Source organism: Alligator mississippiensis, chromosome 6 (assembly GCF_030867095.1).
Source record: "Alligator mississippiensis isolate rAllMis1 chromosome 6, rAllMis1, whole genome shotgun sequence".
Classification (NCBI taxonomy): Eukaryota; Metazoa; Chordata; order Crocodylia; family Alligatoridae; genus Alligator; species Alligator mississippiensis.
The window spans coordinates 49,764,539-49,777,366 of NC_081829.1; the positions used below are offsets into that span (position 1 = coordinate 49,764,539).

The window sequence follows — 12,828 nt, forward strand, 5'->3', positions numbered from 1 at the left end:
CGCCTCTTCGCGGCAGCCGGTCGGGGCTGTGGAGACTGCGGCCGCGCCACGCGGAGCAGACGCCAGCCCCCAGCTGCCCGCGGCTCGAAGCGAGGAGGACGCAGCCCGCGCCGCGGTGCCGCGCCGGCGCGCTGTTCACGGTGCCGCGAGCCGGGCTGCGAGGGGCCTGCACACCGCAGTGCAAACAGGCCTGGGGCGCCCGGCTGCTCCCGCGACGCAGCCCGAGGACAAGCCCAGGGGAAAGCACCCGCGGTACCTCAGGCACCAGCCACAGCGCGAGACACGCGACGACGGTAGTGCCAACGTGTCCGCCCCGGGGCCGCTGGAAGCTGTAGTCCCCCCTCAGCCCCGCCCTCCCCTCCCGCTGCGGCGGAGGCAAAACTACGATCCCCAGGAGGCCGCGCGGATCATGAGCATGCGCAGGGCGGCCGGGCCGAGGCTGTAGCAGCCGGGCAGCGGCAGCGGTGGGCGCGCAGCGGTGATGCCCCGGGACAACATGGCCTCGCTGATCCAGCGAGTGGCGCGGCAGGCCCGCCTCACCTTCCGCGGCTCGGCGCCGGGGCCCGGCTTCGGCGAGAACCTGCACCGGCTACAGCAGCTGCTGAACGAGGTGCGGGCCGAGGATCTGCGCCTGGCGCCGCGCGGGCCGGCGGCCGTGCCGATGCCGATGCCGGGGCCGGGGGCGGCGGCGGCGGCGGCGGCGCCGCCCGTCAGCTACATGCACATCTGCGAGACCGAGAGCTTCAGTATGGGCGTGTTCCTGCTGCGGAGCGGGGCCTGCATCCCGCTGCACGACCACCCGGGCATGAACGGCATGCTGAAGGTGCTGTACGGCACCCTGCGCATCGCCTGCCTTGACCCGCTGCCACCCGCGGCCGCGCCTCCTTCCCCCGGCCCGGCCGGGCCTCGCCGCCGCGCCCTGCTCCGTTCGCGCCAGCTCTACACGCCAGCGTCGCCGCCCTGCCTGCTCACGCCGCACTCCGACAACCTGCACCAGATCGACGCCGTGGACGGGCCCGCTGCCTTCCTTGACATCCTGGCGCCGCCCTACGACCCCGAACACGGCCGGGACTGCCACTACTACCGTCTTCTCGAGGCACCGCCCCCGGGCGCCGACCCGCCTGCGCTGCCTCGCGAGGTGTGGCTGCTTGAGACCCCGCAAGCCGCGGATTTCTGGTGTGGGGGGGAGCCCTACCCCGGCCCCAAGGTCTCCCCTTGAAGCTGGTGCTGCCCCCAGTGTGTCTGGCTGCCGCCCCCCACTCGGGGATCAGGGCCTCTGTCCTCTCCCTCAGCCGCCAGAACAGCAGCAGGAAGCCAACAGAAGATTCACTGGGGAGGCCTGGCAGGGAATCTGGCTCCTGCCCTGGATCTCTGGCTGTCCAAACGCCATAGTGACCAGTCCCCACCCCCTTTGAAGTAATAATAGCCACAAAGCCAGGCCCTGCTCCCCGAATGCAGAAAGCCACTTTCAGCCCCTACCCCAGGACAGGCCAATGTGTTGGGAGATGTGTTTGCATGCGCTTTTCACAGTTTCATTTCATCTGTTCAGCTCTCTGGCCCCAAACATGAAGTGTCTGTCAGGTGGGGAGGATGAGCAGCATTTCCAGCCTCTGTGACGAATGCATAATTGCAGCAGAAACAGCTTCCCACGCGTGACCCCTGCCTTGGTGGAGTGGACTCACCGAGGGTGGAAATCTTTCTTTTTTTCTGCAACTGATGCACACAGACACATATCAAGGAGAGCAGTGTCTGGGGCAGATTACGGCACCTTTTCCCCACCTATGTCACCAGAAGTCTACCAGCAAATCAATGCTCGACTCTGGGAACCAGGATGGATGAGATACACTACGTGATCTCCTGTGCTTCCTCAGGGCCATAAGAGAGTGCTGCTTTGGTGGTAGCTGTGTCTTGCTCTCCCAGCTAACAAATAAACGATATCCAGCCAGTACTACCCCTGTGAACACGGATTGTATCTGCTGGAAAACTACACGTAGGAGACTCTTTACCTCTGGGCACTTGCCTCCTAGGAGTGGAGGCCAATAAAGTGATCAAGTGTATTTATTTGCTTTTGACAGATGCGGTGATAAGGAAGAGGCTCTCTCTAAACTTACACACAACTGAATGTTAAAAAAAAAATACCAGTATCCTGTCTCACTACTTAGAGCTACTTTTGTGCAGGGAAAAAGGGTCATAAAGTTGGGAGAATAGATGCAATAAGAAACATTTCATTTTTCTATAAGGCATGTTAATAGTAGAGAGCCCTGAAAACTAAGTGGTATTTCTGGCCTCTAATATCATTAACAATATTTTCTCAAACACTGTTTACTTTGTAAGTAGTAATGAATTTGTGCTGCTGCCTCACCTTATTAAGCTAATGGGCAAGGGAGGGGACAGGGGAGTCTTCTGTCATGGGTCTGTTGGGGATTGTCTCTCTGAAATGAGTTTCAAGAGCTGTATGGAATTAGCAAGAAACAAAACAACCTGAGCCAGGAAATGCTACTAGAACAATAACTAACCATTTCTGGGATTACAGTTAGTGAAATTAAGGTCTGCCATACTGTTGAGACATGGCTGGGTTAAGAATTACTTTTAAAAGATTTCTTAACACATTAATCTTTTGCTGTTGAAGCTGAAAATTCCTAAATGTCTTTGCTATTTCTGGTTGCATATCTTTTTTCAGTTTGGATAAAAAGAATAGATTAGTCAGCTTCTAATCAAGTTCATTTTGAAGTTCTCATGCAGCAGTGTTTTGGGTGTAAACTGTGGGAGAATGTTTTTGTTAATTTTTCATTGCACATAGGTCTCATGGAAACTCTTCTGGGATGTTGGGTTCTAAAAAATACACAATCCCTAAATTTGAAATTGAATTTGACCGATATCATATCTTTACGTAAGGCTTAGTTTTATACGTATGATACTTACTTTAAGCTTTTTAAGCCTTGTGGTTTCCCTCTTTCTACTGTTTATAAAAATTACTTTTTCATAAGTGTTTTAATAAATATAGTATAGAAAAATGCAGTGAATTTTGCCTTGCTATAGTGTACACAGTCTTAAGGTGTAGTTTGCCCATGGTGTTGGGGGTATGCCTTTCTAGCAAGGGTCATTCTACTATTGAAATATTCTACTATTGTTTTCTACTACTGAAATATTCTGTTTATACTGCAAGAAAAGGTTTTGTAATGTGCCTGCATATCTTAATGCACACTTTGTACCAGAGACCCAAATGTGGGTAGCCTTGACTCTTCTGGTCTTGAAGCAGTGACTTGAACAGAAAAAATATTGACTTACCAACCTCACAAATGATGTACCAACCTGATCCAGAAATTTTTCCATCACACTTATTATTTCTTCTTTGCTTTTTGTATTTGTAAAAGCAGATTTTGTTTTTCCCTGTATAGCTGCTTATACATGAGAATTTTAAACTAATCCTGATGTGGCTTTAATCTTCAAGGGTTATTTTCCATTGTCTGCAAAAGATTGGACGTGAATTATATTAAGCATTATATATGCAAATCTTTAATTCTTTCTAGAGCATAAGGTGAAAATTATTTTATGCAGTTCGCATTTATTTTTCTGGCACTTCAAAGTGTCAGATATTTCTACAGCTGTGTTGCCTACTTTTCCTGGAATTCCGTTGCAGTTTACAGTTGTGCAGTAGGTTCCAGCATTCTTCATCTTATTACTTAACTGTAGTACAGTTCTTTAGCACATTACTGCATGTGATTCAAACTCTGCTCTTTAACACTAACGAAGACCTTAATCGTTTTTCAGACTTCAGTATGTGAAATAGTAGTGCAAGCACCTCTACTAGAAAAACAAACTGCTACAAAAAGCATTTTTATCTAACCTATTTTAACTTCCTAGGTGTCTCAATTATTTGAATTTGAAGCTAGCCAGCATGTTTAATAGGATGTGACTTTAATGCATCTTTAGTATAGAGGACAGCAGCAGTCCCCCATCCTCACAGGATGATGTAAGAATGATCACAGCAAAACGTTTACTATATCAGGGTTAAAAGGACCAGTATTAAAACAGGTCACAGTACCAGGAAGAAACCAAATACAACCTAAGATGCATTAAAGAAAAGTCTGTACAACTTTTTGTCCAAACCTTTGTATATTTAGAAATTAATCATAAATTTGGAAGGGACCTCAAGGGTCAAAACTTATTGCAGATGTTCCTGATATCTGTAAACAGAAGGTTTAAGTCAGCATTATTGTTCTTTCTCTCTGCAGTCTGGTTGTTGTGTTTTCATAACAGCAAAAATGATTGTTACTGTTCAGCTATAGAATAAATGCAGGATATCTCGACACTGGCTTATGATTTTTTGCTTTGACAGTTGTGATAGAGTTGGGAACTCAGATTAAAAGATTCATTTGCTTTTGTCTATTATTACACACAGCATAGTTGCCTTTTAAAAGTGACCTTTAAGTCAATTTATGCACAATTTATATATTAGTTTCAGCCTCTCATGTTGGCACCATGAATGCTATGCCAGTATGAAATTGTCCTGCCATATCCTGGTTTGTAAGATTTTCATGTGGTCCTGTACTCAAGATTCTGTCCAGCCAGATCCAAAACTAAGTCAAATATGCTTTAAAATTGGTTTGACAGCAGCAGCCTGTAAGATAGTCCACTGATATAGATGCAGTGAGCTGTGTGGTACATTTAAGATGCTCTAACCACTGCTATAGCTGCAGTCATTTAGGAAGCTATGTTTCCTAATCTGCGCTATTCTGAGCATCTATGTTAAATCTGTCATTAAAAGTTCACCTGTGTCTTGGAAGCCAAATGTATACGGCATGAGATGACACTGCTGAAATGCTCTAAGAGATGAAAAATGATGAAAAATGATTTCCTCCTCTGGACATACAACATGGAACCATAAATGCAGGTACCTATATTTTCACAGCTCTGTAGCAAAGACTGATCTAATTGCTGTATAAATTTAGGTAAACATGCAATTACCTTTATTTACAGTAAAATTGGCCCAGTATTTCAGGTGAATAACAGGAGCTCCAAAGGAATGGGAGCAGGGCAACATCTGAAAAAAACACACTACCCATTCTAATGAAGATCTTTAGCCTTTTTGTTTTCTGAGGTGTTGAACAGCCAGAAGCTGTACTGAATGGAAAAATGCATACAAGCAGTCCTTCCTTCCTTTTAGCAAGGTTTTCTTTTTAAAAGAAAGTTGCATCCAGCCTTCCTATTTCACTGCCATGCTCTGAAGCTTTGGCCCCATTTCTACCTGAATTTTAAAAGCTTTACTAAGCTTTCAGTGAGGAAGGAAAGATTTGTAGACACCACTTTAACCTGCTCTAAGCCAATTCAGGTCATGCTTAACTTTGCAGAACTACTGACAGCTCTAAGTCTACATTCTTTTGCAGCCAGTAAAATACACAACAGCAAAGCATTAAATATGAACAGAGATGTAAAATTCCACATGTTGCCTTAGTTCACTTGAACCCAGTGAAGGCAGGGTAACCTATTCAACACTGTGCATTGAAGCTAAAATAAGGGTTTCGGCAGTGAAAAGTGCCTACTAATTTAGGGGGTCAGAGTTAATACTAGCAAGACTTAACCCCTGCTAGTTTGGTACCAAATGCATAGAGGAGACACTTGCATAAATATTTCCTTCAGGTAAATTAAATATGGCTATCCATGGGAGCTGTGGGTTCTCAGTGCTTCTTAGGTTCAGCTTTAAGCAGGTCTGTACAATGCAAAAAAACCCCATGACTATTCTTAAATGTGGGTTTTTTTCTGCAAAGGTCCAGATCAAGACTGTTCATTATTTGCAAGAATACTACTGCATAGTGAAGACCTGCTTCCACACTTACTCTGCAACTGTAGATAACAAAGAGCTGGGGTCTGCCTTGAACAATAAGGGCTTGCCTCATTTAATTAAAACAGGTGCTCGAGAGGTTCTTACCTTCTGGAAAGAACGTGCAGCAAACCAGGACAATATATTATGTGCCATTTCATAAGAGGGGTTTCCACATGCATTTCCTAGGTGTTAGGTGTTGCATTTTATAGAAGTGAATGTGCCACAACAGCTTTGCATTTTCTGAACAAGCCACAAAGCCATTCCTTAACTCAAGAAGAAGCTCCAATTAGGTGCAAGATGTATTCCCCAGCTGAAATTAAGTGCAAGTCCAGGGAGACATTTGCTTGCCACAGCTGCTAAAGCACTTGGGCTTTAATTTTTTTGTTTTCAGGCTTCTGATCCTATAAAACTTTGTGCTCTTTGCTTTTATCCAAGTGACTGGGGGGAGGGTCACATTAGGATCTAGAGAGTTAAGGCAAGCAGGTGCTGGAAGGAAGAAGCATGGAATGGGGTGGGCCCTTCCTTGCCCACAGCTGCCCCAACTGCACTTGTGAGGTTGCCAATGCACCAGGGACAGAGGTCTGGTGAGTGTCCCCCACAGGTGCTAGGCAGACCAGGTTCTTTGGGTAAATCTGATATCTTTTATTAGGCCAACTAAAATAGTTGGAAAAATTCTTTGCAAACTTTCGGGTACAAACACCCTGCTTAAGTCCTTATACCAACATGTCTACAACCAACACCCCACAGGTGCTGGGTGCCAATATTGCCTCTGAACAGCAGCCGCTAGAGCCATCTCTGGCAGAGCGCCTCAGCTCAGCGCGGGTGTGATTTTCCTGCCTTCAAGGAGGCTTCCCCAGGAGAAACCTAGTGAAAGCTTCACCAACAGGCATGCCCCTGCCCTGCCCTTGCCCGCTCTAGCCGCCCTCCCCTCCCCTGGTGCTGGCCCCGGGCTTCACCCTCCACAAATCACGGTGTGTCCCACCCTGGTTGGGAGGCTGCCCGGGGAAATCCCTGCGGCCCAGGGGCTGTTCCTGTACTGGGCAGCGCTGAGGAGCAGTTCCCTGGCTGTGCCCTCCCCGCGGCCTCGCCGCCCCCACCCCATCCCGGGGATCCCTGTCTCCCAAGCCGGGGCAGCAGAGGGGCTGGTAGCGAGCAGAGAAACGCTGCAAGGCCCGGGCCTCCGAGTGAAAAGTGTTTATTTACAGGCTGTGGAGAACAAGCCCGGTCTCCCTCCGCGGGCTGCTGGTCAGGGCAGACGAGCGCGCCGGCAGTCGCCACGTCCCGTCCGTGTCTTCGGGGAGGAGCCCGAGGGCGGTACAAAAATAGAGCGTCTAAAACCCGCGTGTGAACAGCAGGGACGTGCGGGCCGCGCATGTACATGCGGACACGGGCCCGTGGTCCCCTGGGATGTGGACACCAGGCATGCACCTCCTCTATGTACAACCGCTGCCCGGCCCGGCCCTCCCCGCGGGCACGGCCGGGAGCATCTGCGCTGGACTTAGCGGGCGCCGCCACATAGCGCTGCCCGGGCAAAGCCGTCCCGGCTGGTCTCCGCAGGCCGGGGGCTATAAAGTGCACAGCGCCTCCCTCCCGGCCCCCGCTCCGCCCGCGGGGCCGTCAGGGCGTCCGGGTCCTGGAGGCGCAGGGGGGCAAGCTGGCCGGGCCGTGTGGCGGGGGCGCGGGGGCCGAGGCCGGCCCGGGGCCCGAGGCGGCCGCCCCCTTCCTCTCCTTCTGGCGCAGGTGGATCTTGGTGTGGCGCTTCCTCTCGTCGCTGCGCGCGAACTTCCTGCCGCAGAAGTCGCAGGCGAAGGGCTTCTCGCCCGTGTGCGTGCGGATGTGCGTGGTGAGGTGGTCGCTGCGGCTGAAGTTGCGCATGCATATGCGGCACTGGAAGGGCTTGTGGCCCGTGTGGATGCGGATGTGCCGCGTCAGCTCGTCCGAGCGCGAGAAGCGGCGGTCGCAGCCCTCGGCCGGGCACGGGTAGGGCCGCTCGTGCACCGGCGTCTTGCTGGGCCGGTTCGGGTACTTGCGGGGCCGCAGGATGGGCCGCAGCGGCAGGTGGTGCGGGCTGTACGCGCTGGCGGGCAGCCGCGCGCCCTCCCCGCCGCCGCCCGCGCCCGCCGCGCCGCCCTGGGGCGCCCCCATGGTGAAGTTGCGGATGGTGGAGAGCGGCGTGAGCGGCGGCGGGACCCGGAGGGAGTCGAGCGGGCAGGGGAAGGGCTTGCGCTCGGGCGCCGCGTGCAGTTCGCGCTGGCACTGCGCGGGCGGGAAGAAGCCCGCGTAGTCCGGCAGCACGGTGAAGAGCCCCGCGTCCGCCGCCGCCGCCTTCGGGGACGGGTAGGACGGGGGCGGCGGGAAGGGCAGCGCGGCTGCGGACGAGGCGGGTAGGAAGGCGGACGGGTCCTGCTGGTACAGCTCCCCGCAGGCCGAATAGGGCGGCGGCGAGTAGAGGTGCTCCAGGTCGGCGGGCTGCCCCTGCGCCATGGGGCAGCCGAGGGCGCCGCCGGGCGGCAGCGGGTTGGGCGAGGCTGATGAGGCGGCGGAGGACGAGGAGGACGAGGGCGTGCTGACCCCCTGCAGGATGCCAGCGCTCACGATGTTGATGATGCCCTCGGGGTAGCAGCCGGCGCCGGGGTACTGCTGGTCGATGGAGAACTTGCCCATGTAAGTGAAAGTCTGATTGCGGGAGGCAGAGACCGTCGGGGCAAAGCTGCTGGCGTAGGGCAGGTCCAGAGCCCGCTTCTCGCTCATGTCCACGTTGATCATGCCATCTGAGGGGAACAGAAAGGTCCATCAGCACCCGCCACCCTCCGCTCGACCGGAGCCCCCGAGGGGCCGGGGCTGAGCCCTGCGGGGGCCGGGGCTGAGCCCTGCGGGGCCCGGCGCCACATGCCTCCCCGGCCTCGGGGCTCCGCGCTTGATCTGAGCAACGGCTTGGTTCCTTACAGCGTTCCCGGGCAGAGGGGCCTCGGGGCGCCCGCGAGCCGCCCGGGCACGGCAGAGCCGGCGGCTGCCTTCTGCCCCCGGGATTTCTCGGGGGCCCGCGCCGCCCCGAGCCAGCGACATCTCTACTAGTTCTCGCCTAGTTTTCTGTCCGTTGTGCCTAAAGCAGCTCCCGAGCCCCGCGCGACAAGCCCGAGGCGGCACATGCGGAACGGGAAGGGGGCTGCTGCTTACCTCCCGGCGCCCCGCTCATCTGCTCGAACGGTCCTCCCAAGTCCGCATTGGGGAAGATCGTGACCGAGGTTGGCAGGGTGGCGGCCAGGTCATCCACAGGGTAAATGTTTTCGGAGAGCTGATGCACAAACCCGCTGAGAGTTACAGGGATTTTGTCTACAGTCTTGGCCGTCATCATTTGCTCAGGAGGCGCGCGCGGAGGAGCTCTCCCTGCCCGTGGTGCCAACGATGCCGGAGTGAGGGCTGCCTTTTCCCTCCACTGGAAAAAAAAACAAAAACCCAAATCGGCTTGTTACGAAGCGGCCCGTGCCGCCGCCGCGGGCACTGCCCTGTGCGGCTCCGGGACGCACTGTGGTGTTGTGGGCACAGCCGGGGGCCCGCGTCGCGCTCGTAATCAATTGCAGCCCACGGGAAGCGTGGCGGGAAGTATTTATGGGGCGGCCCTGAATGCCCGGGACGTCACTGCCCATATAAGGACTGAGGAACGGGGCCGGGCGGAATCACTGAGAGGCACGCGGGACCCCTGTGCAGGCTGCGCGGGGCCGGCCCGGCCCGTCCTGGGCAGGACTGGGCTGAGCTGGGCGGCCGGGCGCCCGCATCGCTTTTATCAAGGGGCAACAAGCGCAGTCAACGGAACTCGGAAAAGCCCGTGGGAGGCGCCGCGGCGTGTTCCGGTTGTGGGCCCTGCCCGAATAAGGCGCGGATCCGGCGCGGCGCCCCGCCCCACGCCTTTTTAGGCCTCGTTCCGGAAAATCAAACTTCGGAACTAGCCGAGCTGAGCCGCTCAGAGCCTGGCCGCCCCGACCGCTTCTTGGCAGCCGCGACCGCAACGCGGCTGAGCAGAAAATAGCCGCGTTCACGGAATCGCACTTCTGTTTTCTGAATTACGGGTGGAAAGAGGCCGCGCAGCCGCCACTTCTGTTGGAAAGTGTCTGATCTATATATACATATATTGTGTATGTGTGTGTACGTGTGTGTGCACACATGGAGCTGCAGCGAGGGGAAGGAGCGAGGCTTGGTGGGCCCCCCTGGGCCGCAGCCCCGTGCCCGGGCCCCGTGTTGTCTGGGGCTGGCGCCTGGGAACGCAGATGTGGGCGCAGGCACCCCCGCTCCCCGCCCCCTCCACGCGCCACGCGTGCCAGAAGCTGCGTTTCCCACGCTCGGACGTTTCCGCGGTGACCCGCTGTTGCACTGGTGTCTGCACAACGGGACCGGCTGGCAGGGGCCGGGCGCGCCCCAGGGCTGAGCCCCTGGGCAGCGCCCAGAGCAGCAGGGAGCCGGGCGCCTTTCCGCTCGCGTGCCGGGCCGCAGGGATCCGTGACCGCCAGAAGACCCGTGCCCAGGCGGGCGGCGCGGCGCAGGCTCCTCGCGGGGCGTCACTGCGCTGGCATCTGCAACCCGGGTTCGCCCTGAAGTCTCTCCTGCCTCGGCTCCAGCGCCGCGCTGCGGAGACGGCGCCAACCGCGGGGCTGAGCTGGGGCGGCGACCGCTCTTGCGCCCAGCCCGAGCGCGCTGCCCAGGCCGCAGGAGGGGCGTGCCCGGACCTGGCGCCCGTCTGCGGAGCTCCCTCGTGGGTGCAAACGCTGCGCTAGGGCGTCGGGCGGGAGCAGGTGCGAAGGCGACGTGGGACTTTGACAGCCGAGATCCCACCGGGACGGATCCGGTGTCTGCCTCCTCCCACCGGGGCTCCCCGCGCCGGAGCGCCCCCCCCTCCCCCCGGGGGCTGCGGCGTGGGACTGGAGGCAAGTCTCTGCTTGAGTCCCGGAGGCGGCCGTCCAGTTACGCAGATGCCGCCTGGCGCTGCGGGGCTCCGGTTCCGCGGGTCCGGCCCACGGCTCCGCGCACCACAGCCAGGGGCCAGCGCGGGGGCCCCGGAGGGACGAGAGCTGCCCGCGGGAGACCAGAGGCCGCCGCGAAGCCTCGCCTCGCCGACCAGCCGCGGCCGCCTCGCCGCTCCGTGCCCTCAGAGCTGCCCCTGGTCGTGGGCAGAGGCGCCCGCAGGCGCTTGGCGTCCTCCGGCATGGGGGGCTCCGAGGGGTCTCCCCAGCGCCCGCCGCTCCCCATCAGCGGCCCGGCACCGCCGCGGCCCCCGAGGACAAGGAATAAAGGGCTCTTGGTTCCTAAGACGGAGCAGGGAAGCTTTCCGGCGGCTTTCTAGTCTCACATCCTTGGCGTTTCCACCCCCGATTCCGAGCCCTCCTCCCTCAGCCGGCCCGGGGCCTGCTGCAGCAGCCGTGACCTCGAGGCGGAAAGAAGAAAGATAGGCAGGCAGAAGGACATGAGCTCCCGAGGGCTGTGCTCCAGTGGAGGGGCTAGGTCCTGCCCCATGCCTGGGAATTTCATACCACAATTAGAAATCCAGGCCCCCGCCTTTGACTACAGCTGGGCAGTTAGAGGTTTTCCACTACCCTCATCTCTGCCCCTGGTAAAGGCACCATGTTGTCTCTTGCAGCAGCTCTAATTCTTCTACCTGCTTCCCCCATAGAACCTTCTAGCTGCTCAGCCCAACACTAACTCTCCCCCTCAACCTTGTTTTGGGAGGAGATTATTCTCAGTGCAACAACACCCCTTCCTAGTCTGTCTCTTACACCCCTAACCTCACTGATTAGACCATTTACAGCAGCAGCTTGATCTGTGTTTCCCAAATTCGCTCTGGATGCTGTCCAGTTCAGTCTTCACCCCTCACTGAAACTGCTCTGAATCACACTTCTAACAATCTTCTCTGGCTCTCACAGCCCCAACTCTATTCTCACTCTTCAGTGCTCATGCACAGCTTTAACAAATTTTGTCTTCTCCTGGTTTTCACTGATCATTCCTTCAGGATTTACTTAGCTAGGTCCTCTTCTTTCTCCTACACTTCCTTGGGTTAGGGGTCCATTCAGCTTTTCCCTTTTTACCTAGGTGCCCTCAGCTGGCTGGGGCCAGCTTTTCCCCAGTGCCCTCAGCTCCTTTGGTTTCTTGGGGTCCATTCTCTATCAACTCCTTTCCCATTAAGGTGATTAAAACTGAGCTCATTTACATTCCAGTACTTCTGATTGTACTAAAATAACTTTGCTTGCATGTTTAGTACTTTATTTTATGTTCAAGTTGATCATCCATACATTACTCCCAAGCACTGTGCCAGGCTTTATGGCCTGTCTCTACATCCTTCTACAGAGGAGGGTTCAGTACTATATTATTTCTGAGAGTATGTTACCATACTATGGTCTGAGCACTTATGTTACTTTTATCATTTTTTGTTACATGACTCATTTCTTTCTTCTCCTACAAAAGCAACACTTTAGAGAGCCTCATAGACTATAGAGACTAGCAAATGTTCTGTATAATAAAACACCAAAAACCAAACAGGAAAGGATTTACCTACTGGGAGGGGAGAGATCCATCATGAGAGAATATTTGTCTCTCAAAGTAGCCTTAAAACTTAAAGATGAACAAATCACTACCCTACTCCATCTAACTTTTCATTCCTATTTGACTGTCATCTAACTTTCAGTGTGCACAGACTTTACTACATTACCATGTGTATCAAAGCCACTGATTCTATAACTCATGGAACTCAAACTCCTTGTTTCTTGTAGCGTCACAAAATGACTCCATTTACTAACATCCTCATATCATTAGGACTTCTGTTTCCAAGCCACTTTTTTCCAAAGTTTGATTTTCCAGAACGAGACCTTAAGTTCTACATAGATAGAGATAGACAAGGTTCTTTGGGCAACTCTAATATCTTTTATTAGACCAACTTAAATAGTTGGAAAACAACTTTTAAGCAAGCCTGTGGGTTCAAAAACCCTTCGTTGGGCTAAGGAAGTTTCAGCAGTTGGTAT

At 54.7% G+C, this 12,828-nt stretch overlaps 2 protein-coding genes across 2 annotated transcripts; one reads left to right on the forward strand and one right to left on the reverse strand.

Moving 5' to 3' along the window:
• Positions 1-472: 472 nt before the first annotated feature.
• On the forward strand, positions 473-4,310 carry ADO (2-aminoethanethiol dioxygenase). The gene has a single exon (XM_006272592.4). It carries the CDS (start codon positions 482-484, stop codon positions 1,217-1,219), a length of 738 nt encoding a protein of 245 aa, XP_006272654.1. The 5' UTR covers positions 473-481; the 3' UTR covers positions 1,220-4,310.
• A 2,692-nt stretch (positions 4,311-7,002) lies between these two features.
• On the reverse strand, positions 7,003-9,996 carry EGR2 (early growth response 2). Its single transcript, XM_006272591.3, has 2 exons — positions 9,002-9,996; positions 7,003-8,595 (listed from the first exon to the last, which is right to left on the reverse strand). The coding sequence occupies exons 1-2, from the start codon at positions 9,177-9,179 to the stop codon at positions 7,442-7,444; spliced, it is 1,332 nt and encodes a 443-aa protein (XP_006272653.1). The 5' UTR covers positions 9,180-9,996; the 3' UTR covers positions 7,003-7,441.
• Between the last annotated feature and the right edge of the window lie 2,832 nt (positions 9,997-12,828).

Bases quoted from the DNA above. Each gene is read 5' to 3' on its own strand.
- EGR2 (XM_006272591.3), bottom strand. From the start codon at position 9,179: ATGATGACGGCCAAGACTGTAGACAAAATCCCTGTAACTCTCAGCGGG. The intron at 8,596-9,001 runs GTAAGCAGCAGC...TGTTCCCCTCAG, and splicing joins GATGAGCGGGGCGCCGGGAG to ATGGCATGATCAACGTGGAC.
- ADO (XM_006272592.4), top strand. From the start codon at position 482: ATGCCCCGGGACAACATGGCCTCGCTGATCCAGCGAGTGGCGCGGCAG.